Source organism: Corapipo altera, unplaced genomic scaffold, assembly GCF_003945725.1.
Source record: "Corapipo altera isolate COAL_440 unplaced genomic scaffold, ASM394572v1 62, whole genome shotgun sequence".
Classification (NCBI taxonomy): domain Eukaryota; kingdom Metazoa; phylum Chordata; class Aves; order Passeriformes; family Pipridae; genus Corapipo; species Corapipo altera.
In genome coordinates, this window is record NW_020884894.1 from 11,631,196 (window position 1) to 11,650,935 (window position 19,740).

Sequence of the window (19,740 nt, forward strand, 5' to 3'; positions counted from 1 at the left end):
TTTCCCTGTGAGGGCAGCAGTGTTTGCTGGCTTTGAGCAACACCCGGTTGCGTGCCCAAGTTCACGCTGGTGCTTTGCTTTTGTGCTCCAGTCCCAAACCAGCACACAGGAGGGGGGACCCACTGCAAGGATGGCACAGAGACCCACACTCGCCCCAAACAGAGCCACAAAGGGGAAAAAAACACCCTCTTTAACATGCTGCTCACAACTGCTGCCTCGTTATCCGCAAGTATAATGGAACATTGACGGAGCTGCCAGAAAAACCCGGTAAAAACAATTAAAAAAAAGAGGAAAAGGAGGTGGTCACATTCAGAATCGCGTGATCCCCACTCAAGCAGTGCCTTTGAGAGCCCTCCTTCGCATGCGGGGCAGGGACGCTGCTGCCGGCCAGGGCTGGGCCAGGGCACAAGGAAATGCCAACTGGGAGGTGCCTGCCGCTCTCCTGGAAATAAAGGAATCTTTGCCTCACTCCGGTGGCCTCTGCAGGAAAGGAAGAGCTGTTGTTCCAGTGTGCCCCTTTCCAAACCTGCCTCCTGCTGGGATGGGGGTGATAACGTGCCAGTGGATGGCAGGTGCTGGATTTGGGTGCTGCCTGAGAGCACAGTGTGTTTACGGACCCGTGAGGGTTATCGTGTTAAAATATTTCTTAAAGCCAAAATAACTTAAGAACTTTCAAAGTCATGACCTTGAGCCAGGGTTTCCCTATCCAGGCCATGGCTGGGCAGGGAGTGGGCACTGCAGGAGGACTCATGAGGGTCTGGGTACTGGAATCCACACTGGGATGGGGACTGGCACCAGTGCTTACACTACGGCTCTGTGGGGTTTGCCCTCTGGCCCTCCCATTTCCTCCCCATTCCCTCCCAGAGCCCCAATGGTCGGATTCTGTATGAACCAGTGCATAATCCCATAAACCTGCGGCACCGATGCTCTGAGGCTGTGCCTTCCCAGCTGCACAGAGCGTTGTAACTCTGGGTTGGGTGTTACTGGTTTGCTGCTCCTTAATTAGAGATACTGCTGGTTTACACCCCTGTGCTGTGAGGGAAGGTGTGAGTAAAGGCAAGTGCAGAGCTGGTGAGGCGAGGGGGCTGGGGACAGAGATGAGGCACCCCTTGGCCCCAGCTGGGTGCTGACCCCACAGAGGAGCCGGACGAGGTGGCAATGGGGGTTTTGGGGGCCCCTGCGGCCGCCCAGGGGGCAATTGTCTCTAACCTCCTGCCCCCAGCTCTGCCAGCTGCCCCAGCACCTCCAGTTGCTCCCCTGGTTCTCCTGACCTCTGGAAATGGCCCCCCTAGTTCCACACCTCCTATTGTCCTCCATCTCCCCTACTGCCCCCCTGCATCCCAAACTGCCCCTCGGCTCTCCTGACCTCTGCGTTTGCTCTCCTGGCCCCCTAATTCCCCACCGCAACTCCCTCAGATGCCCCCTTAAACCTCCAGTTACCCCCCCGACCTTTGTGATCGCCCCCCTACCTCGCCCAGTCCTACACTCCAGCTGGCCCCCAGCTCCCCAGATCTTTGCAACTGCTGCCCCCAGTCCCAACCCCTGCTCCTGGAACTGCCGTCCCAGTCCCAGTCCCAGTCCCAGTCCCAGTCCCAGTCCCAGTCCCAGCCCCCCCCCCCCCCCCCCCCCGTTTCCCCCCGTTGGTCTCGCCCGTCCCCGCTGACGCGGCGGCCGCGCGTGCGCGGGGCGGTGCCGGTGCCGGGCCCGGCGGATCCGCGTGTGGGGCGGCCCCGGCCCGGCCCGGTGCCCGCGTCCCTCCGCGTCCCACCGTGTCCCATCGTGTCCCTCCGTGTCCCGCCGTGCCCGCTCCGCTCCCCGCTCCCATCATGCTGGTGCCCGTGTTCACGTTGAAGCTGAACCACAAGATCCTGCCCCGCATGGTGGCGCTGGGCCGGTACGACGGGACGCACCCCTGCCTGGCGGCCGCCACGCAGGCGGGCAAGGTAACGGGGCAGGAGCGGCCGCGGGAGCCGCGCTGATCCCCCCGGGCCCTGGGGGAGCCGGGCCGGGGGCTGGCGGCTCGTGTCCCTCGCCCCCCGCAGGCCCGAGCCTCCCCCGAGGCGCCGGGGCTGTGTGCGGGCGCGGGGCGCGGTGCTGGAGCCTCTGCGGCAGCGGGGAGACCGCAAACATTGGCAGCTGCTGACCCGGCCGGGCACTGGCACTGCGGAGAGGCTGTGGAGTCTCCTGCCCGGAGGTATTCAAAAGCCCTCTGGACACAGTCCAGAGCAACACGCTCTGGGGACTCTCTTGGAGTGGTCCCCACCCACGCAACCCACTCAACGAACCCAAGTTGCCAAGGAAACTTTCACATTTTCTAGCAGTCTGGGGTTTTTTTTCCAAGCCGTGAGTTTTATCATACAGTTCTTAGTCACAGCAGTGAGCATTGGCACTGATACCCACCAAGCTCGGTGCTGAGGTTTCTGTGGGTGATGCAGAGTCCATCCCCTGTGCCCTGTTTGAGTGTGAACCATAAACATACGGGGTTAGCTACAGTCTGAATAATTAACAAAACATAGGTTGAAGCATCAGCCCACAGAGGCACTTAGGTGGTTGTAAATACAAACAGGGTTCATCTGTGATGCTTCCCAGCATTATTATTTGGGAGCCTTTAGGAACAGCACAGAACGTGGGCTCGTCCAAGGCACAGACAGCACAGCCATAAGGCAAAGCTGTTGAGCATAATATCCTGAGATCCTCTGACTTGGCTCCAGATAATTACAGTGACTGAATATTTGGTCAGTGAGAATAAAACCTTTTTTATCACAGGCTCCTTTTTAAATTAACCATGCTCACCCACAGATGGAGGTTACAGATAGGTACCAGCTAAATTGTCCTAAATGTTTGGGGTGTTTTGCAAACACTGTTACCAGCTGGATGTAATTTGTTTAGTTTGTTGTTGTTCCCTTTGGTTTGCTTTTTTTTGCCTTACTCTGAAGACTCCTCAGTTGTCATTTTCAGAAACAAACAAAACAATGGTGTTGCAACTCCACTAGCCAGAGCAGTTTTTCCTGCCATTTCCCTTTTTCTGGTATAGGTAAAAGAATAACTGTGAGAAATACTATTGTCAGCAAAACCCCCAGTCTTTTGTCCTCACGTAGGTTAAGTGAATGCCTTTCTTCCCCATCGCATTTATTATGCAAACAGTAGTCTTTACTGTTTGTATACACAGATGCATGCTTTGTGTTAATATTTATATCCTTGTTTCTGCAGGTTTTTATTCACAACCCTCATGCCCGAGGGCAGAGAACAAGCACAAACCGAATGGTGCCAAGTAACCAAGATTCGGACATTTCTCTTCTCAACATTAATCAAGGGATCACTTGTCTGGCTTCGGGAGTGCTGAACCCTCAGCTGGGTTATGATTGTCTTCTGGTCGGAACACAGACTAATTTGTTGGCTTATGATGTGTATAACAACTCAGATTTGTTTTACAGAGAGGCAAGTTCAATTTAACTGTCTGCTTTTTTTACTATCTCCATTGTTTCCTGTTTCTTTCCATCCCAAAGATCACAGTTTCTACATTACATTGTCAATTAATTGTGCTTCTGTTCTGTGTATTAGTTCTACTACTGTGTTCAGAACATTTTGTCTGTAGAATATCTGCAATATTTCAAAATAAAGATGTGAATGTGATGTGTGTCTGTGTGTGCGAGAGCAAATTTTCATAATATGTCACACATCACCTAGCAAGACAAAATTAAAAAAAATTAATAGGCATTCAGAGCTCAGCTACAACGACAGTGATAATGTTGGAGGCTCTCTCCTTGATTTGTGTACTCTGATGTCTTATTGTCTGCTGTTTCTTTTTCCTTTGATGTTTCTCTGTAGGTTTCAGATGGAGCCAATGCAATAGTTCTTGGAAAGCTTGGAGATATTTCACCTCCACTTGCTATTATTGGTGGGAACTGTGCCCTGCAGGGCTTTGATTGTGAAGGAAATGACCGTTTTTGGACGGTAAGGCTGTGCATAATGGTTTTGATGTTGTTAGAAGATTCTTTCAATGGCACTAATTCATCTTGGGTGTTTTTATGTGTGAATATTAATTCGGTTGTTGATCCTCCTTAATTTATCTCAGACTTTAAATTGTATTTTGATTGTGCATTCAGTGCACTCAGATGTTGCTTGAGCACTGACTGTGTCAACTGTTCTGTTGCAGTTGAGATAATAAAAACAATTCAGCTTCTGGCAGCTGTCCCCAGCACTGAGGACTGTCCTTCTGTTTTCAGGTTACTGGAGACAACGTTCGTTCCTTAGCACTGTGTGACTTTGATGGTGATGGCAAAACTGAGGTTTGTAACCATTCACACCTGACTTCAGCTGTTCTTGTGGTCTTGTAGTGAAATGGTAATAATAAAAAAACTTGGGTTGTCAGGTATTCCTGACTTATATTACCAGCTGAAGTGATCCTTGTGTGGGAGTTGTGCCTTTCCCAGGCTCTGGTCTGGCAAGGACATGCAAAATGCTGAGTCAATGTGTAAGGAGCAGCAGTGCTCTGGCACTCCTTGAATGGCTAAACCAGTCACATCTGGAGTCTTCACAGCATTGCTGCCTGGCTTTGGTGCACTGATTGCTAACTCTAGTGGAAAACTTCTCTCTTTTTAATTCCCTACACCAGGAGCAATACAATGAAATACCTGTGATCATCAGTTGCAAGGCATCTCTTTCAGTGGTATTTCTTGAATATATGCTTAATAAATTCTGTTTTGAATTTCAGAGAAACAGCTCACAAGCATCTTAGATGTAAAAGTGAGCTCTTAAGAAGCTGTCCTGTGAAAAGCTTCACTTATACTTGGTAAAATCAAGAAATCTGCCTTTAGACCCAGCCCTCCTGTTTCTTTATAGTGACATGGGGAAGTGAAATAGTGTTTGCTCTGCTGATTTAAAATGAAGATAACTTGAAACACACATCTTGCTGATATGATGTGAGACAAACAATAGGAATATATATATATATTTTTATTATATATATATATATATTTATATATGTAATTGCAGGTAAGAATTGTAACACTGAATCTTCTGCAGTAAGAAAAGAGCAGAGCCTTGGTGTTCCAAAGTATCTTTTCTCATTCCTGCCCCAGATATTTCACTATGCTTTTGTAGAGACTGGCTTGACAAAAAAAAAAGAGTAACTAATACTTGATCAACAGGAGACTTCTGAAATCTTGTAACTTTTGCTCCACTGGCAACTTTTCAAACATCTGTCAAAACCTCTTAGTTGGACTTGGAATATTTGTTTGTCCTCTGGATCCTGGTGTATATTCTTTTTATTTCCTTAGCTTGAATAGCTATTTTTAAGGGACACTTTTTTTTTTTTTCCAGCTTCTTGTTGGCTCTGAAGATTTTGATATCCGGGTGTTTAAAGAAGATGAGATGGTGGCAGAGATGTCAGAGACAGAGGTAAATTACTTGTGGCTAATGTTTATTGTAGTTGCTGATGGAGCTGAAAGCGTTGTGTACTCTAGAGCTTCTCTGGTTCAGATTTATTGTGTAGTTAAATAGTTACTTAACTATTTGGCACAGTATCTATTCTGCTAGAACTGCAAAAGTTAGAGTTTAATGATGTCTTTCATTACACAGGGGGTTTTTTTGCTCTGTTTATTTACAAACCTTCAGCCAGCTGAGAACAGTGACTGTTGTTTGGCTGAAAGTCAGGGCTGTGTCCAAGGGTGTTTAAGGTTACTGGGTTGTGATTGAAGCTCTGAGTGTCCTCTGAGCAAAACAATCTCTTCTACAGGTTTCCTCAAATGCATTGACACAGTCATCATGATGTAACTTGCCCCTGTGTGAATCCAGACAGTGCATGGCAGGGCAGAAGGGGGATGCCCAGGCAAAACTGGAAGTTTGTGTTGCAGCTGGAGTTATGCACTGGCTGTCTGAGAAGGGCTGTGGTGACTAAAGGAAGGCATGGGGCAGAAAGGTTTACAGAGGGATAAATAAAGGGTGTAGGAGATGCTCTTTAGCTTAAGAACTGAGAGAGGACCTCCACTGTTAGATTTGAGTTTCTTGGAAGGGAGTAAAAAAGCCTTTTCACAGCATTTAGGAGTGTTCTCAGCCTTCTCACGGCCCTTCTGGAGCCAAGGTAGAGTAAGGGCATGTTACAGGCCTTTGTGCTTAAAGATCTGAGGTCTCCCCCCTGCCCAAGGTGGGACTAGAAGGCTTAGCTATTAAACCACTTAGGGAGAGCTATAAAAGACAAATCCACCGTTCTAGGAAAGGAGGCTTTTGCTATGGCTAGAATTAGAACTGGGCCTGTGACACATCCTGCTGTGTGTGCAGAGGCCAGTCTGGTCATGTGGTGATTTCTGGTTAAAGGGAAGCTAAAGGTCCCTCACTCTTATGTGATTTATTTCCAGATCTGTGGTAGAATTGTTTTAAATTCACACCTGCAGAGTCTTAGGAGGCCTGTTACAATCCTACTGTTCTCATTTAGAAAGACACAGCTACACCTAAACCTTTCTTTTTGGGAGAGTAAATCCAGGGCACAATAGCTTTATACACTGTGCTTGGTTTGGAAGTCTTGAACAGTTTGCATTTTGTCTGTTTAATCACTTACTGGTGAAAGGGAAGCTGTGGACTGTTGTGACTCTTAGGAGTGTTACCTTTGAGTTTCTAACTGTAGCTGGGGTCTTTTGTCCTTACTGGGTGCCTGTAATTTAGAGGGGTTTGATACTTGTGAAAGACTGTGGAGAAGATTGTGTGAGGAAAGGATAAAGGGTTTGCATGTTTTATGCTAAAAAATCCCAAGGAGCACAGTCAGCTGAGTTTAAATAAGAAGTTGGTGAAGAATTTAATTGAAGGAAGTCCCTTGTGCTACACTGTACAGAAGACCAGAGAGATGATTGCAGTTGTTCCTCTTGGCATTAAAATCTCTAGTGCATGGAAAAACCTGCATTTCCAAGCAGTGAGAACCTTAGCTTAATGAAGAATGGGTCTTAGAAGGAGTGAGAAACAGGCTGAGTTATGACTCTCAGGTGTTTCCCCAGAGCTGTTATTTATTCAGGTAATACCTAGCCTGGTGTTCCAGTTGTGTTCCAAAGAAGTCCAAGTGTGGAAGCTGTTAATTTTTATCCCATTAATCTTGGGCAAAGATTTTCTACCAATAATATCTGTAGGGCTTTCCTAGCCCAGGTAAAGTTGAACCTTTGACATCCTCAGCTCCTGAAGCTTCAGGACTGTTGTGTGTTTGGACTAGTTTTTCACTGACAGTGTGTTAGCACTGGTGACCACAGGAATCCTGTGAGCAGTTGCTGTCTGTGGTAGGAAATACTTGGGCAAAGTACACAGTTGGAGGGCAATTCTGCAATGCTTGCTAAAGTGTGTCCTAACACTGGGAACGCAGCTTGTGTGAGGAAATCCTACAAGGCCTTTGGTGATTTCGAACTGATTTTTAAAAAGTAGTTTCTTCAGTACTCGGTGCTTCCTGCAACAGACTGATTTACCATTTAAGTGCTGTAGAGTTCATATGAGAGATTGTGTAGCCTGTTCCCTGAAGTTGCAGAGGTTTTCACTGCTGTACCCTCTCTCTCCCTCCTTTCCCCACAAGACCATTACTGCCCTCAGCCCCATGTATGGCAGTCGGTTTGGTTACGCTCTCGCTAATGGGACCGTTGGAGTGTACGACAGGACAGCCCGCTACTGGAGGATTAAGGTTAGTCCAGGGTTGGAATATCATCACTGCAAGCTTGAAGGCTGCTGGGAGACTTGGTACCTGATCTCAGGTCATCCTGATGTTATCCTGCCTCCTCAGATGAGCTTTGAGCAGAGAACTCAATGTAGCTTTGTTCTTACAAAGTCTGCTGGTTTTATAGGTACATGCAAAATGAGTACTGTGTCAGTTCCTTTTGGGCTGTTGGTGATGGCTTAAACAACCTGGATACAGCCATACACCTAGGGATTCTTTAGCTTCACAGGGTTGTTAAAGTAAGAGAGAAATTTGAATTCATGTTACAAAATGCCTCTGCCTGTATTGTTGAATCAATGAACTGTTTTTCAGAGACTGAAATCTTGCATTGTCTGCGTTCAAAGTTAATTTTTCTCATCAGCAGCAATTTGCTGCTCCAGCGAATCAATTTGGCAAGATCCTTTCCTGATGCCCATTTTAATATTCTTAATATGACACAGATTAGAACAGTATATTTAATAGTAATAAGAAAAGATTCCCTAGGAGGTGGTAGGAAGAGGCTCATGGCTGTCCTCGGTGGTCTCATTTTATGACAGTGTTGAAGACCTGATTTTTTTTTTTTTTCCCAGAGGATTTGCCTTTTTATGCTCTGTTTTTGTGAGTTTAATCATCTGCTTGGATGGAAATGTATTTAAAGGAACAGTTAGGTCCTTTGAAAGCAGTGGACTAGATCTGTAATGCAAGGGCTAAGATTTCACACATGTGTGTGGCCTGAGAGATAGCAATGCTCAAACTGCCTGTTAAGAGACAGTATTGTGTTTCTTTCTCTGATCTCTGTAGCCTCATAGTCCAGTCTTGCATGTGTGAAGCATGTGCAATTCAGAAAACATACTCAAGCTTAATTTGTTCTTTCTTTTCTGTGCTCAGTCAAAAAACCAGGCAATGAGCATACATGCATTTGACCTGAACTCTGATGGAGTGCCTGAGTTGATCACTGGCTGGTCCAATGGGAAGGTGAGTTTATACAGAGGGGAAATGAAGAGCTGTAGATATGGAAACGGTGTTTGATTGAGGCTGTTAAATTATCTGAGGAGCAGCAATCCAAAAGATTAAAAAGAAAGCCGAGCACTGAAGATGTATTGCAATAAACCTGGTTTGGCTGGTGAGTCCAGTGCCAAGTGCAAGATCAGAGAAAAGCTGCTTCCCCTGCTTAGCTCAGAGTCAGTTGCAAAGGTGTGGCAAGTTGTTTCTGTGGCAGCAGGGATCATATGCCACATCCTAAAGCTCCTGAGTGTCTCTTTTCAGGTGTGTCTTGAGGACATGGTAATAATCCTCTGCAGTGTTTCCCGAATGTTCCCAAACTACAGGGAAGACAAAGCAGTTATGTAACAGGAGAGCAGCGTCAGTCTCGGCTGTGGCAGGATTAATCAAGCATTATTTAATTTTATGTAAAGGCATTCCATACAGCTCAGTTTTAGTCTTTTAAACCTGCTCCTTGGTATTCCCCTTTGTCAGAAATGACTGTTTTAACTGCCACATCCCTCCTGGATGCAGCTTGCCAGGTTTTTTTTGTGAAGCTGTGCTTTTTTCTTCACACCTCTCATTACTGTCATTAGCCTGGGGGAATTTAATAACTTCATATCAAGCTGGCAGTCTGGAGCCCAGATATGTTGTAACTTATGTTGGATTAGGTGATTGTTAAAGAGAGAACCTCTCCTTGCTTTACTCCTGTTCTTTTCCACTGGCAGTCTCTACCCAGCTTGTTGATCTGAAACAGTTCATAGCTCCTAGAAAGAGTAATGCTGGGAGCTGTGCTTTGGAAAATACACAGTGCACAAAACTGAGCCCCCCTCACCCTTCTTCTCCAATGAGAGGTAATTGAAGGTTGTGGTATTTGTGTATAAAAATAATTCCCTGCACAAGGGCTGCAGCCAGGAGGACAGGCTGTAAATACTGCATTGTTTCTGGTTTAGTGCCATCATTGCTGCATTCATATGTGCATAACCTTCCCAGTGCAGACTTGCAGTCCCTTCCTTTCCTTCCTTGTGTGTAACTTAGGGAAGCAGCTCTGAAGAGCAGTTCCCTCTAGCTGAGTCTGCCTGGAGGTTGTTTCTGGATGGTATTTTTTGTGTGGTGTTCGGATCTGCAGAGCTGCAGCTTCACCTGCAGTTCTGTGAGTGGAGCTGGCCTTCAGCTAACAGCTCAGAGGATGGCATGACTCCTGTTTTGGAGCTGGCTTTTCTGTTCATGCTGAGGCTTGGGACTCTGTGTTGTTGTTGCAGGTTGATGCCCGCAGTGACCGCACTGGGGAGGTCATCTTTAAGGACAACTTTGCTTCCTCAATTGCAGGAGTGGTGGAGGGGGATTACAGGATGGATGGGAGCACCCAGTTAATCTGCTGTTCTGTTGATGGGGAAGGTAAGAGCGTTGTTCAGGGTATTAATTTAATACACAATAATATCAGGCACATCACATCGTCTCAGATTAGCTAAACATTGTTTTGCTTCCAGCATTTTGTGTGCCAAATTCCCTTGGCTTTATGTGAAGTTAAGGGAATTTTGAGTTACTCTATCTGGAAACGGGGTTTTGAATATCACCTTCTCTGTGAGAATCGGTGTGTGTTTCATTATGGTCCAAGAAGCCATCAAAATTCATTTGTCTAATGGAAGAAGCCCCATCCTAATGCAAAGATAATGATATTCAGGACAGACTCTGGTTCTTCAGGCTACATTATAATAGATGAATGTATAGGAAATACTTTTTTTGTCTGTTGGCCACTTTACAGTGGGTAAACATGTTCAGAGAGCTAAGGGGGTGTGTGTTTTGGTTTTCTTCTGCAGGTGGTTTTTATATTAGAAATTTTAGATGTTAACAGTGCTTTGTTTCCTGGAAAATGCTCTCCAGTCTCTCCTGAGAACTGCTGGATTTGTCCCACCATGCATTCAAAAAGTCAGACCTAGTTACTGTGAGTGGAAACAAATATGATCACAGATTATTTAAATAAGCTCAGCATGAATTTACAGGGATGGCTCCAGGAAAGACACTGGTGTGATTATCCGACTGCTTGGCGTCAGTGGCCTGAGACAGGCAGGTCTGGCACAACCTATTTGAAACAAGAGCCTGTCCTTGTTAAATAGCATAGTATTTTGGTGTCTGTCTTAATCACAGGCTGTGGGGATTTGCTGCACTTGGGCTTCAGCATATAAACCTTTTTCCCAAGCTTACAGAAGGGGTGCAGTTTAGGCAGTTCTGAAGAACCTTATCCTTACAGAGCTGTGCAGGTTTATATCACTGAACATGACCATCCTTTTCTGATGGGCCCATTGTAAACAAGCCTTGGCACGATGGGGATCCCTTTAGGCCTTACTAGTTGGTGTGGCTGGGATTATATAGGCAATGTCATTAGAGTTCTATTTGGGACCAGCATCCTTTCACATGAGGTGTTCTGTATTGCACTGTGTTTTCTCTCCTGCTCTCATTTTAAATGAATGATTCACCCAGAAGTAATAAAATGGGTCCTTTCATCAGTGGGCAAGCTGAATGCAACTTTTTATGGGGCAGCAGTAATACACAGTCAGGCAGCATGTTCTTTGCAGGTATAAGACTTCTGTCCCTGGCTTTCATTGTCAGCTGCAATCAGAGCACACAGCCCTAAAGCAAAATGGAAGTTTAGAGCAAGAGTCTTTGTCTCATCATCTGTTCAGGTCCTCTGTCTGCACAGACACTTAGAGATATGTCCAGAACTCTGTGCTCCACTGGACTACTGGGAAACAGGTTGTACCCCTTGAGGTGAAGTATCCCTTGATTTGGGGAAAAACTGCTGTGGGTAAATCTTTTTTCCTGGCTGATTGACAGTGACTTACAGTCCCTTCCAGACAGCAACAACCCTCTGACCAGCTCTAGAAATCCAGGTACACATTTTACTAATTTTCCATAATTGCAAACTTGCCTAAGCACCTGAAAGAATGATTGTAGTGGGAATCCTCTTGCAAAAGGACTGGGTGCTGCACTTGTCTGGCCAGGTGAGTACAGCTTAAAGGCAGGTTGGCAATTCACTTTTTTTTTTTTTTTTTTTTAATGTGCATTTCTCTTGTCCTGATCACCAAGAAAGCCAGAGCCTCCGTGGGTCTAAATCAATGCTCAGGTCTTCAGCTGAACAGTACCATCTGAAAACCAGATTTAGTGTCTTCTGCAGAGGTGATAGAAGAGAGTCTTGTTGGAGAAAGTTTTGGGGAGGCTGGGAAAGGCTTTGCTGAAACTGGCTGTGTTTTGTTTCTGTACAGTCCGAGGCTATCTGCCAGGAGGTGAGGAGATGAAAGGAAACCTGATGGATACGAGTGCTGAGCAGGATCTGATCCGAGAACTTAGTCAGAAGAAACAAAATCTGCTGCTGGAATTAAGAAATTATGAGGAAAATGCGAAGGTACTACTTAGATAATGTGTAGGACCAGAACACACCTCCTGTTGGTATAAATCTGGAGTAATCTGGGAAGTGGTTGTGGGGCAGTCCAGACAAGTCAGAGCTGTAACCTGTCAGGGTGCAGCGAGATTGTCTGCTGCAGGTTCCTGCTTATGCATTTGGCTTGTTCCCTGTGCAAGTTCAGAACTTGCTTTTTGTATTTTAATACACAACACTTTCCTTGCTCCTTCCTCTTGCCAGAGCAGTTGTGTTTGGAGCTGGATTCCCTTCAGCCTTGGCTTATGACTGCAGATTGTGATTTTCAGTGTGTAAGCCAACTTGGGAGTCAGAGGGGATCGTGTGAGAGGATCAGGTCAGTGGGTGAGGGCTGGGAGCACTGCCAGGGTGGAGGAAAAGCACTTGTGGCTTGGTGGTGAACGTGCAGAAATAAAGAGTTTCAAAGATAGTCTGAGGAAAGAGCAAACTCTTATTTGAACAGCAAACAACCACCATAGCAAAAGCTTAGAATTCTATGAGCTTGTGCTTAAAACTGGTAAATGTTAAGTGCTTTTCTGAGTACAGGTTTGGGTACAGAGCTGAGGTCCAAAAAAATTGCATCCAAGTATCCATAGCTCTGTGCCTAATGCAGCTGCCACTCACAGCTGTGTGGAGTGTCTGGGCATTGCTGTAATGAGACCTTCTTCTGCAGGAAAAGAGAACTTACTTACGTGTATGTGTTCTGGGTTTCTTGACTGGAAATCTTGAAATTCTGATGCTGAAGAGTGTGTGTTTCCTAACAGGCTGAATTGAGCACTGAGTTGAAGGAAGCTGATGGGCAGAGAGGTGTGATTCCAGCAAACACCCAACTCCAGACAGCCCTCTCAGTTAATCTGGGCTCTGACAGCCAGTCTGCCCATGTGGAGCTGTGTATTTCCACCACAAATGGTGAGTGGTAACCTGCAACCTTTGACATTCATTTAATGTAAATTCATGCAAATTTTTAGTTATATTTAGCTTATGGTTTGCATGTCTCCCCTTTGTTGTCTATAATGTCCCTTTTGTGGTTTCTTTCCTTGCACAGAGTTTTGAATCAAGCTGTGTTCCTTTGTTGGGTCTCAGGGGAAAGGAGTTTGATGGAATTTTCTTCTTGTTATCTGTTATATTCCAAGGCAATTAACATTTAACTTGGATGAAACCAGTGTTGATGATCCCTGCAGCACTCCTTGTGTTGACTGTAAACATTAACCTGCAGCTGCATTAGTGAGAGTGTTGTGTGAATGCAACTGGACTTCAGCTGGCTTTATATGCAGACTGGAACTACCCCAAGATAGCAAATTCACCTAACACCAGCCATGCAGTCAGGCCCAGATGTGGTGGTCCTGGTCCCCTGGCACATTTTCACAATTCAGAGGAGGGGGTATAAAGAGTTTATCATGCTTAATTCTGAAAACAGTGGTGAGTTTGTTGCCAGAGGACAACTTTTAATTTAGGAACCGCTTTTTCTTCCTTGTTGCTAAGACACAATCATCCGTGCTGTGCTGATCTTTGCTGAGGGCATATTTGAAGGAGAGAGCCATGTGGTGCACCCCAGCGTGCAGAACCTCTCGAGCTGTGTTCGTGTTCCCCTTACTCCACCCAAAGATGTCCCCGTGGATTTGCACATCAAAGCCTTTGTGGGCTACAGGCACAGGTGAGTTGGGATCCCTGCTGCTCTCCAGGGCTCACTGTGGGACCAGGACACAGCAGTGACGTGGCTTCAGGCTTGTCCCCTGTGAAGTGCACCGTTAGTTCTATTACTGGAAGGAGAGCTGGAACGCTTTCTTAAAAACACTGTTGCACCTGTGATGCTGAGCTCTTCACCAGATAAAGTCTGATTGCCCTCAAATCTCTGGGTGGGGAGGTGTATTTTGAGAGCGAGCCATCTACTGCAGAAAGAATGTGTGGGACTGAATTCCCTTTTTGTTTTCTCTATTTGTCTTTATTTTGCTTTTAATAAGACTTAGTGAACTTGGAAAGGAAATACCCAATCACATAGTAAAATTGTAAATGCATTAGCCTAGAGAGTATGTTTCAGTGGAAGGATTATTAAAAATGTCAGCAGTGGGGAGGAGTCTTACAACCTGTGATAAGCCTGGAATCTCCAAGTTCTGGTCTTTCTTCCTGGGAAGCAGTAAGCAGCTGATTATGGAACTGGAGGCTGCTGATACCAGTACCCAGTTAAAAAGGAACCAGGAACCGTTGCAATAGGTGAATCCCTGCTGTGTTAGTAAGTGTCTCTGTTTTCCCTTTGGCTTGCTGCCAGCACCCAGTTCCACGTGTTTGAGCTGACCAGACAGCTGCCCCGCTTCTCCATGTATGCACTGAGCAGCCCAGACTCAGCCACAGAGCCCCTGAGCTTTGTGAACTGTACCACGAATGAGAGGCCACAGAGGGTGAGTTTCTGCCCTGATTCCTGTTTTGCAGTCCTTCACAGGTGGAGGGTTTGCAATCAGCTTGACATTTCCAATAGCAAAGGAAAGGTTATTCCATGAACAGCCTGTGTATTGCAGCTTTTTTTCTGTCTCTAAGAGATGCCTCTGTTGAGGCATTCCCAGCATCAGGAATTTCTGCAGGAACTAAAGGCCTCAGATCACGAGGTGTTTAAGACATTATCTTGTTTGCTGTGTGCTGGCTGATGGAATGCCAAGGGCAGGAGCCTGGTAGTGAGTGTTGAATTTGTAAATGAGCAGGGAACAGGAAAAAGGCAGCAGAGTGCCCAGGTAATGGCTCACTTTGGAAACAGATAAGCAGCAGTGTTGTAGCTTTGGTTCCAGAAGATCTGAATTATAGGATGGCAGTAATTAGAGCTGGTCATTTTCCTCACTGTAGGACTCTGCCATATTTCCATGACCTTTACTGCATTAAATGGCCAGGACAAAAACCAAGATGAAACAAAGTTTTAACTTGCAGTAGAACCAAGCCTTGCTTCCCAGCTTTCTCTGGGAAGCCCAGACCTGGGCTTATGTTTTAACCTTAGGCTGTGGTCTCTGGTTGTTGGATTTGATTCTTTTAGAAATATTCAGCTTTGGTGCAAGGATTCAACTCTCCTCATTCTGAAAAGTTCATGGCATGGGGTTAGGGGATGAAATTTAGTAAATCAATGTTCCAGGGTGTCCTGGTGCACATCACGTGCAGGGACATTGTGAGGTTCCCCAGGCTTTACACACAGGGGATGGCTGATGCTCTTAATTTTATTTTTGCAAGATCGTTATGTGGCTGAATCAGAGCTTCTTGCTGCCAGAGGATGCAGAGTTTCAGAGTGCTCCCTTTCAGGTTTGCTTCACCTCCCTTCGTAATGCTGGTCAGCTTTGCATCAAAATCAAGCCTGGTGGAGAGGTGAGTACCTTCATGGGCAAGGGGAAACTCCCTCCTAATTATAATCCAGTGAAACTTAAGAGTGAGGGACAACTGAACAGGCAGAGAAAGTACTCATGTTATAGGGATGCTTTTGGAAACTTTTGGGTCTGTTTATTGTTAGTGGGTAAAATCCCAGGGCTTGTTAGTGAAGTAAACTCCTTAGTCTGCAGATCTGTAGGAAGGAGGGTATTTGTTTCCTCACAGCCTGGTTTCAGGGAGCCATAATGTGAGGCACAAAGGTTGCCTGTAACTTCTGCACTGGTCCTTTGTGCACACAGATGCCTCTCTATCCCAAGCCTGAATAAAAGCCCCTTTGAGATCAGTGTCTCCTGCCTCCTGAAAGCTGTAGACCTTGCCCCTGCAACAGTTTTGCCTCTTGGTAAAGGACCTGCTTTGAGATGCTGGCAGATGTTCTGGCATGGAGGAGTTCTGAAGTGCTTTCTCTCCTTTCTGCCAGATTTCCATCAACACAGATGACATTGATCTGGCTGGGGACATTGTGCAGTCCCTGGCCTCCTTCCTGGCCATTGAGGATCTGCAGGTGGAAGCAGATTTTCCCGCGTACTTTGAGGAGCTGCGGAAGGTGCTGGTGAAGGTGAGGAGGCACTGGGCATTTCTAAGCTGGCAGATGAGCAGTGACTGGGAGCATTTTATGAGAGGATCTCTAAACTGCTTTATCTTCTTTGTGGAAACCAGCCCAGCGGTGGCTTGCTGTATATTCCATGGGACACCCTCGACTTTGTGTCTGTTCTTTGTTCTGTGGAACAGGCCCGTGGGCCCCAGCTGTCTGTTGTTTAGGATAATGTAAATGTGTTGTCTGGGAGTTTGGGTCAGGGCGTGAAATGTGTATCTCAGGCTGCTCACCCCCTTCCAGGGGCCAAGGTGCTGCTCTGGCAGCTGGGGTGAGGGGAAGGAGAATGGTCTCAGAGATACAGGTAGGTTAAGTTGTGATGTTATTTCCTGTTTCACTGGGCCAGTAGCACACAGGGTTTAGCCTGGGTGCCCAGGACCCTTGCTCAGGAGCTACTTGCCTTGGACAGGTGGATGAACACCACGCTGTGAATCAGAGGCTCACTGCTGACATGGCTGAACACTCCAACCTCATCCGCAGCATGCTGGTCCAGGCGGAGGATGCCCGGCTCCTGGGAGACATGTGAGCCACTGCTGCCTAGCTCGTGTGCTTTGGGTTTAGAACAGCCAGTCTTTGCTTTTCAGGCAGAAAAGAGCACAAAAAACTATTGGTGTGATACAGGAGTTGCCTAGTTACAGCTTTTGATGTAGAATTTTACCTTTGCTGGTCCCACCATGATCTGCCTTTGAACCTTGTCTCGTTCTTTGGGTGGAAAACCAGTCAGGGCAAAGTGAGAGGGCAAGGGTAGGGCTTAGTGTAGAGCAGGTGAGGTGAAGCTACTTCAAGATGGTGAGATGTGTTAGAAAAGATACATGAAGGGAAGAAGGCAGGAAAAGCTGTCTGTGGTGTGTGAACTTTCTAGAACAACAGAAAGGTGTCTTTTCACTCCAGTTTGCTGTGTTCTGCTGGTGTCTGAGCTTTACTGTGAAGAGCAGCAGTGTCTGAGCTACTGCAGTGCAGTGGTACTTTCACTGGGGAAAGTGGCATCTCCACTTTGGCTTGCTGGGTAAAATAACTGCAATAGAGCACTTTTTTTTAGAAGTAAAATGATGAGTATAACCGACATGGTTTGACAAATCTGTTGTCTCACAGCTGGCAGACTGTGGTAGCCATCACAGCCACGTATTGCTGCACCTTTACATTGACAAACCAGGAGCGACTTTCTTGTCCCCAGACATGCAAATAACTGGACTGATTGTTCCCCCAGGAAAAACATGAAGACACGGTACATTGAGCTGTATGATCTGAACAGAGACTTAATAAATCAGTACAAAATTCGTTGCAACAACCACACGGAGCTGTTGAACAATCTGAAGGCTGTGAACCAGGCGATCCAGAGGGCTGGGCGGCTCCGGGGTGAGTCTGGGATTTTGGAGGGATCAGGGAGTCTCAGGCCCTGATGAGGCAGATGGGATGTGTCCCAGAGGCCCCCTGGGTTAGTTAAAGTGACCTCAGGCTTTTTGGCCTGAAACTCAATTAGTAGAAATAATCTTCCTTTTTTCAGTCTTAGCCAATTGCCTGTGCCAGTCAACTGTGAGCGTTCAGTATAACCTGGGAACACAGTTTTAGAAGGAACAGTTTAAAGTAGTTTCCAGCTTCCTGAATGATACAGAAATTCCTAGTTCTGTTGAACATAATTCTAAAAGCAATATTTCAGTTCTTAGTTTATAATTCTGCTTTAAAAAAAAGGCAACTACCAACTTAAGCAGGGCTGTTTTATCTGTATTATCAGTCCTGTAGGTCTTTTGGGAAGGAGGTACTTTTTTGTCCATAGCATTCCCCTTCCAGTGAGTCCTTTAAGCTCTCCTAAAACAGAACTACAGATGATTCTTCTTTAAAGAAAGGTTTTTATTTATATATTAGAAAAAAGGAGGTGTTTCACCATGTGTTTAAAAAATATCTGGAAGAAACTCTTAAATTTCAAGACTGGATCGAATAAGCATTTTTACCAGTTTCCTACTCAGTAACTGAAGTGATTTTTTCTTTTCTTTCCTTTTTGTCTCTTTGCAGTTGGCAAACCCAAAACACAGGTGATAAGTGCTTGTCGGGATGCAATAAGAAGCAACAACTTCAACACCCTGTTCAGGATAATGCGTGTGGGAACAGCCTCTTCCTAAGGAGGGAGCAGCAGTGGCACAGAGGCAGATAATGGGTGACAAGCAGTTCATTCAGTCTCCTACTCCACTGTAGGGGGAAGGAATTCCAAAGGTAGCATTGTAGTTAAGCTGTCAGCTGGAAAATATGTGGGCCAAAGCTTCATGGAGAGAGCATCAGAGCTTAAGTGCAGATGTGGTGTTTATGCAAGACAGAGGTATAATGTTCAAGCAGTTATTTTTCTTACAGTAACTTATTTATGTATTTAAATATATTTTGTAGTTAAGGCATTGACCTTTTCCATTAAAGCATAGACTGACTTGAGTGCTTTTGTTTTGATTTAGCTGGGGAGATGTGTAGTGTTAAGTTTATTTGTTGAAAAATCCAACCCAAACCACTTCTCTGGCTTTTGCTGCATGGTCTCTGTGCACTTGAACTCCCCGTGCTGGAGAATCCCGGGTTTCACTGCAGGGATGTGTGGCTCTTCAGGGAAACTGCAGTGCAGTGCACTAGAAGCACCAGAGGGATAACATCTCCTTGCTGGCTTTTAAGCCAGACCTTTGACAGCCATCCAGTTCCATGATGTGTGCAGGTAGGAAGTGCTGTGTTTCATATCCAACACTTCCCCACGCCTGGATTGCAGGAAGTTTTGCTTCCAGCTACTGGTTCTGTGGTACAGCTGGAAAAACTGCAGCTCCTGAGGTGGGCAAGGGTGCATTTCAGGAACAACAGAAACAAACTACACACCCAAGCTTGGTGCATACTCATGAAGAGCTGGCAGTACCTAATGGGATCAAAAGAAGAAGGTAGTGAAAACTCATTTGGTTCCTGGCTCAAACCTGTTTAATTGCGGAATCTCTTTGAATTGGATTACAATATTGCAGTAAGGCTCTCTATCTTAGATCTGAAGGTATTTTTGAATCTTTGCCAAAGCAGATTTCTTTCAGAAGCTAAAAATATCCTGCCCAGGGTGGAGGTTGAGCCCTGGTGCTCCTCGTTCTGTGCCGTGCATCACACCTGCTGCTGTGCAGGTCGGGGGTTGTGACACAGGTGGGGAGGAGTCGGCCCATCCTCGTGAAATGGAGTTCTTGGGTCACTTCTTGGGGCTGTCAGGAGGATTTGTGTCCTGTAACTGGTCTGTCTCTTACGAGCCACTACTGAATTAAAACCACCAAGCTGCCGTTTGTTAGAGAGCAGTTGGTGAGCACGTGACCAGGTGAACAGGGAATGTAATTCTTACAATGTGTTTTAATCCCCAAAACTGCCCCTTGCCACTGATTCAGTCCCTTCCATACAGAGAACTGTGCTGTGGAAGTACAGACCTCTGTCACTTCAAATCCGCAGCAGGAGCTCATTTGAATCCTTTTAAGAGCCTGCTGTTAGTCAAATCCAGCTCCTTGGTAAAAGGGTGGTGAGCCACCCATGCTGTTCTAAGCAGGTGAGCTCAGACTTGATTATGGAACAGTCTCCTGGCATAAGTGCTGGGCTTTCTGCCACCTGCTGTACCTGTTCCCACTGTTTCAACCTCCTGTTCTTAATGTTCAAAATCCTAATGCTTGCTTGCTTATATTTATGTACTCCATTTAATGATAAGAG

At 46.0% G+C, this 19,740-nt stretch overlaps 1 protein-coding gene across 1 annotated transcript; it reads left to right on the forward strand.

The window, feature by feature from the left end:
• Window positions 1–1,731: 1,731 nt before the first annotated feature.
• BBS2 (Bardet-Biedl syndrome 2) lies at window positions 1,732–18,468 on the forward strand. The gene is made up of 17 exons (XM_027646756.1): window positions 1,732–1,943; window positions 3,211–3,438; window positions 3,829–3,954; window positions 4,227–4,289; window positions 5,323–5,400; window positions 7,547–7,651; window positions 8,552–8,638; window positions 9,907–10,042; window positions 11,908–12,047; window positions 12,824–12,968; window positions 13,542–13,713; window positions 14,326–14,455; window positions 15,267–15,398; window positions 15,877–16,014; window positions 16,460–16,572; window positions 17,258–17,406; window positions 18,061–18,468. Exons 1-17 carry the CDS (start codon window positions 1,827–1,829, stop codon window positions 18,165–18,167), a joined length of 2,166 nt encoding a protein of 721 aa, XP_027502557.1. The 5' UTR covers window positions 1,732–1,826; the 3' UTR covers window positions 18,168–18,468.
• The last annotated feature ends 1,272 nt before the right edge of the window (window positions 18,469–19,740 follow it).

Excerpts from the sequence above, each read along its gene's own strand:
- BBS2 (XM_027646756.1), top strand. The coding sequence starts at position 1,827 with ATGCTGGTGCCCGTGTTCACGTTGAAGCTGAACCACAAGATCCTGCCC. Across the intron at positions 3,439-3,828 it reads CAGATTTGTTTTACAGAGAG|GTTTCAGATGGAGCCAATGC; the intron begins GCAAGTTCAATT and ends GTTTCTCTGTAG. Across the intron at positions 7,652-8,551 it reads CCCGCTACTGGAGGATTAAG|TCAAAAAACCAGGCAATGAG; the intron begins GTTAGTCCAGGG and ends TTCTGTGCTCAG.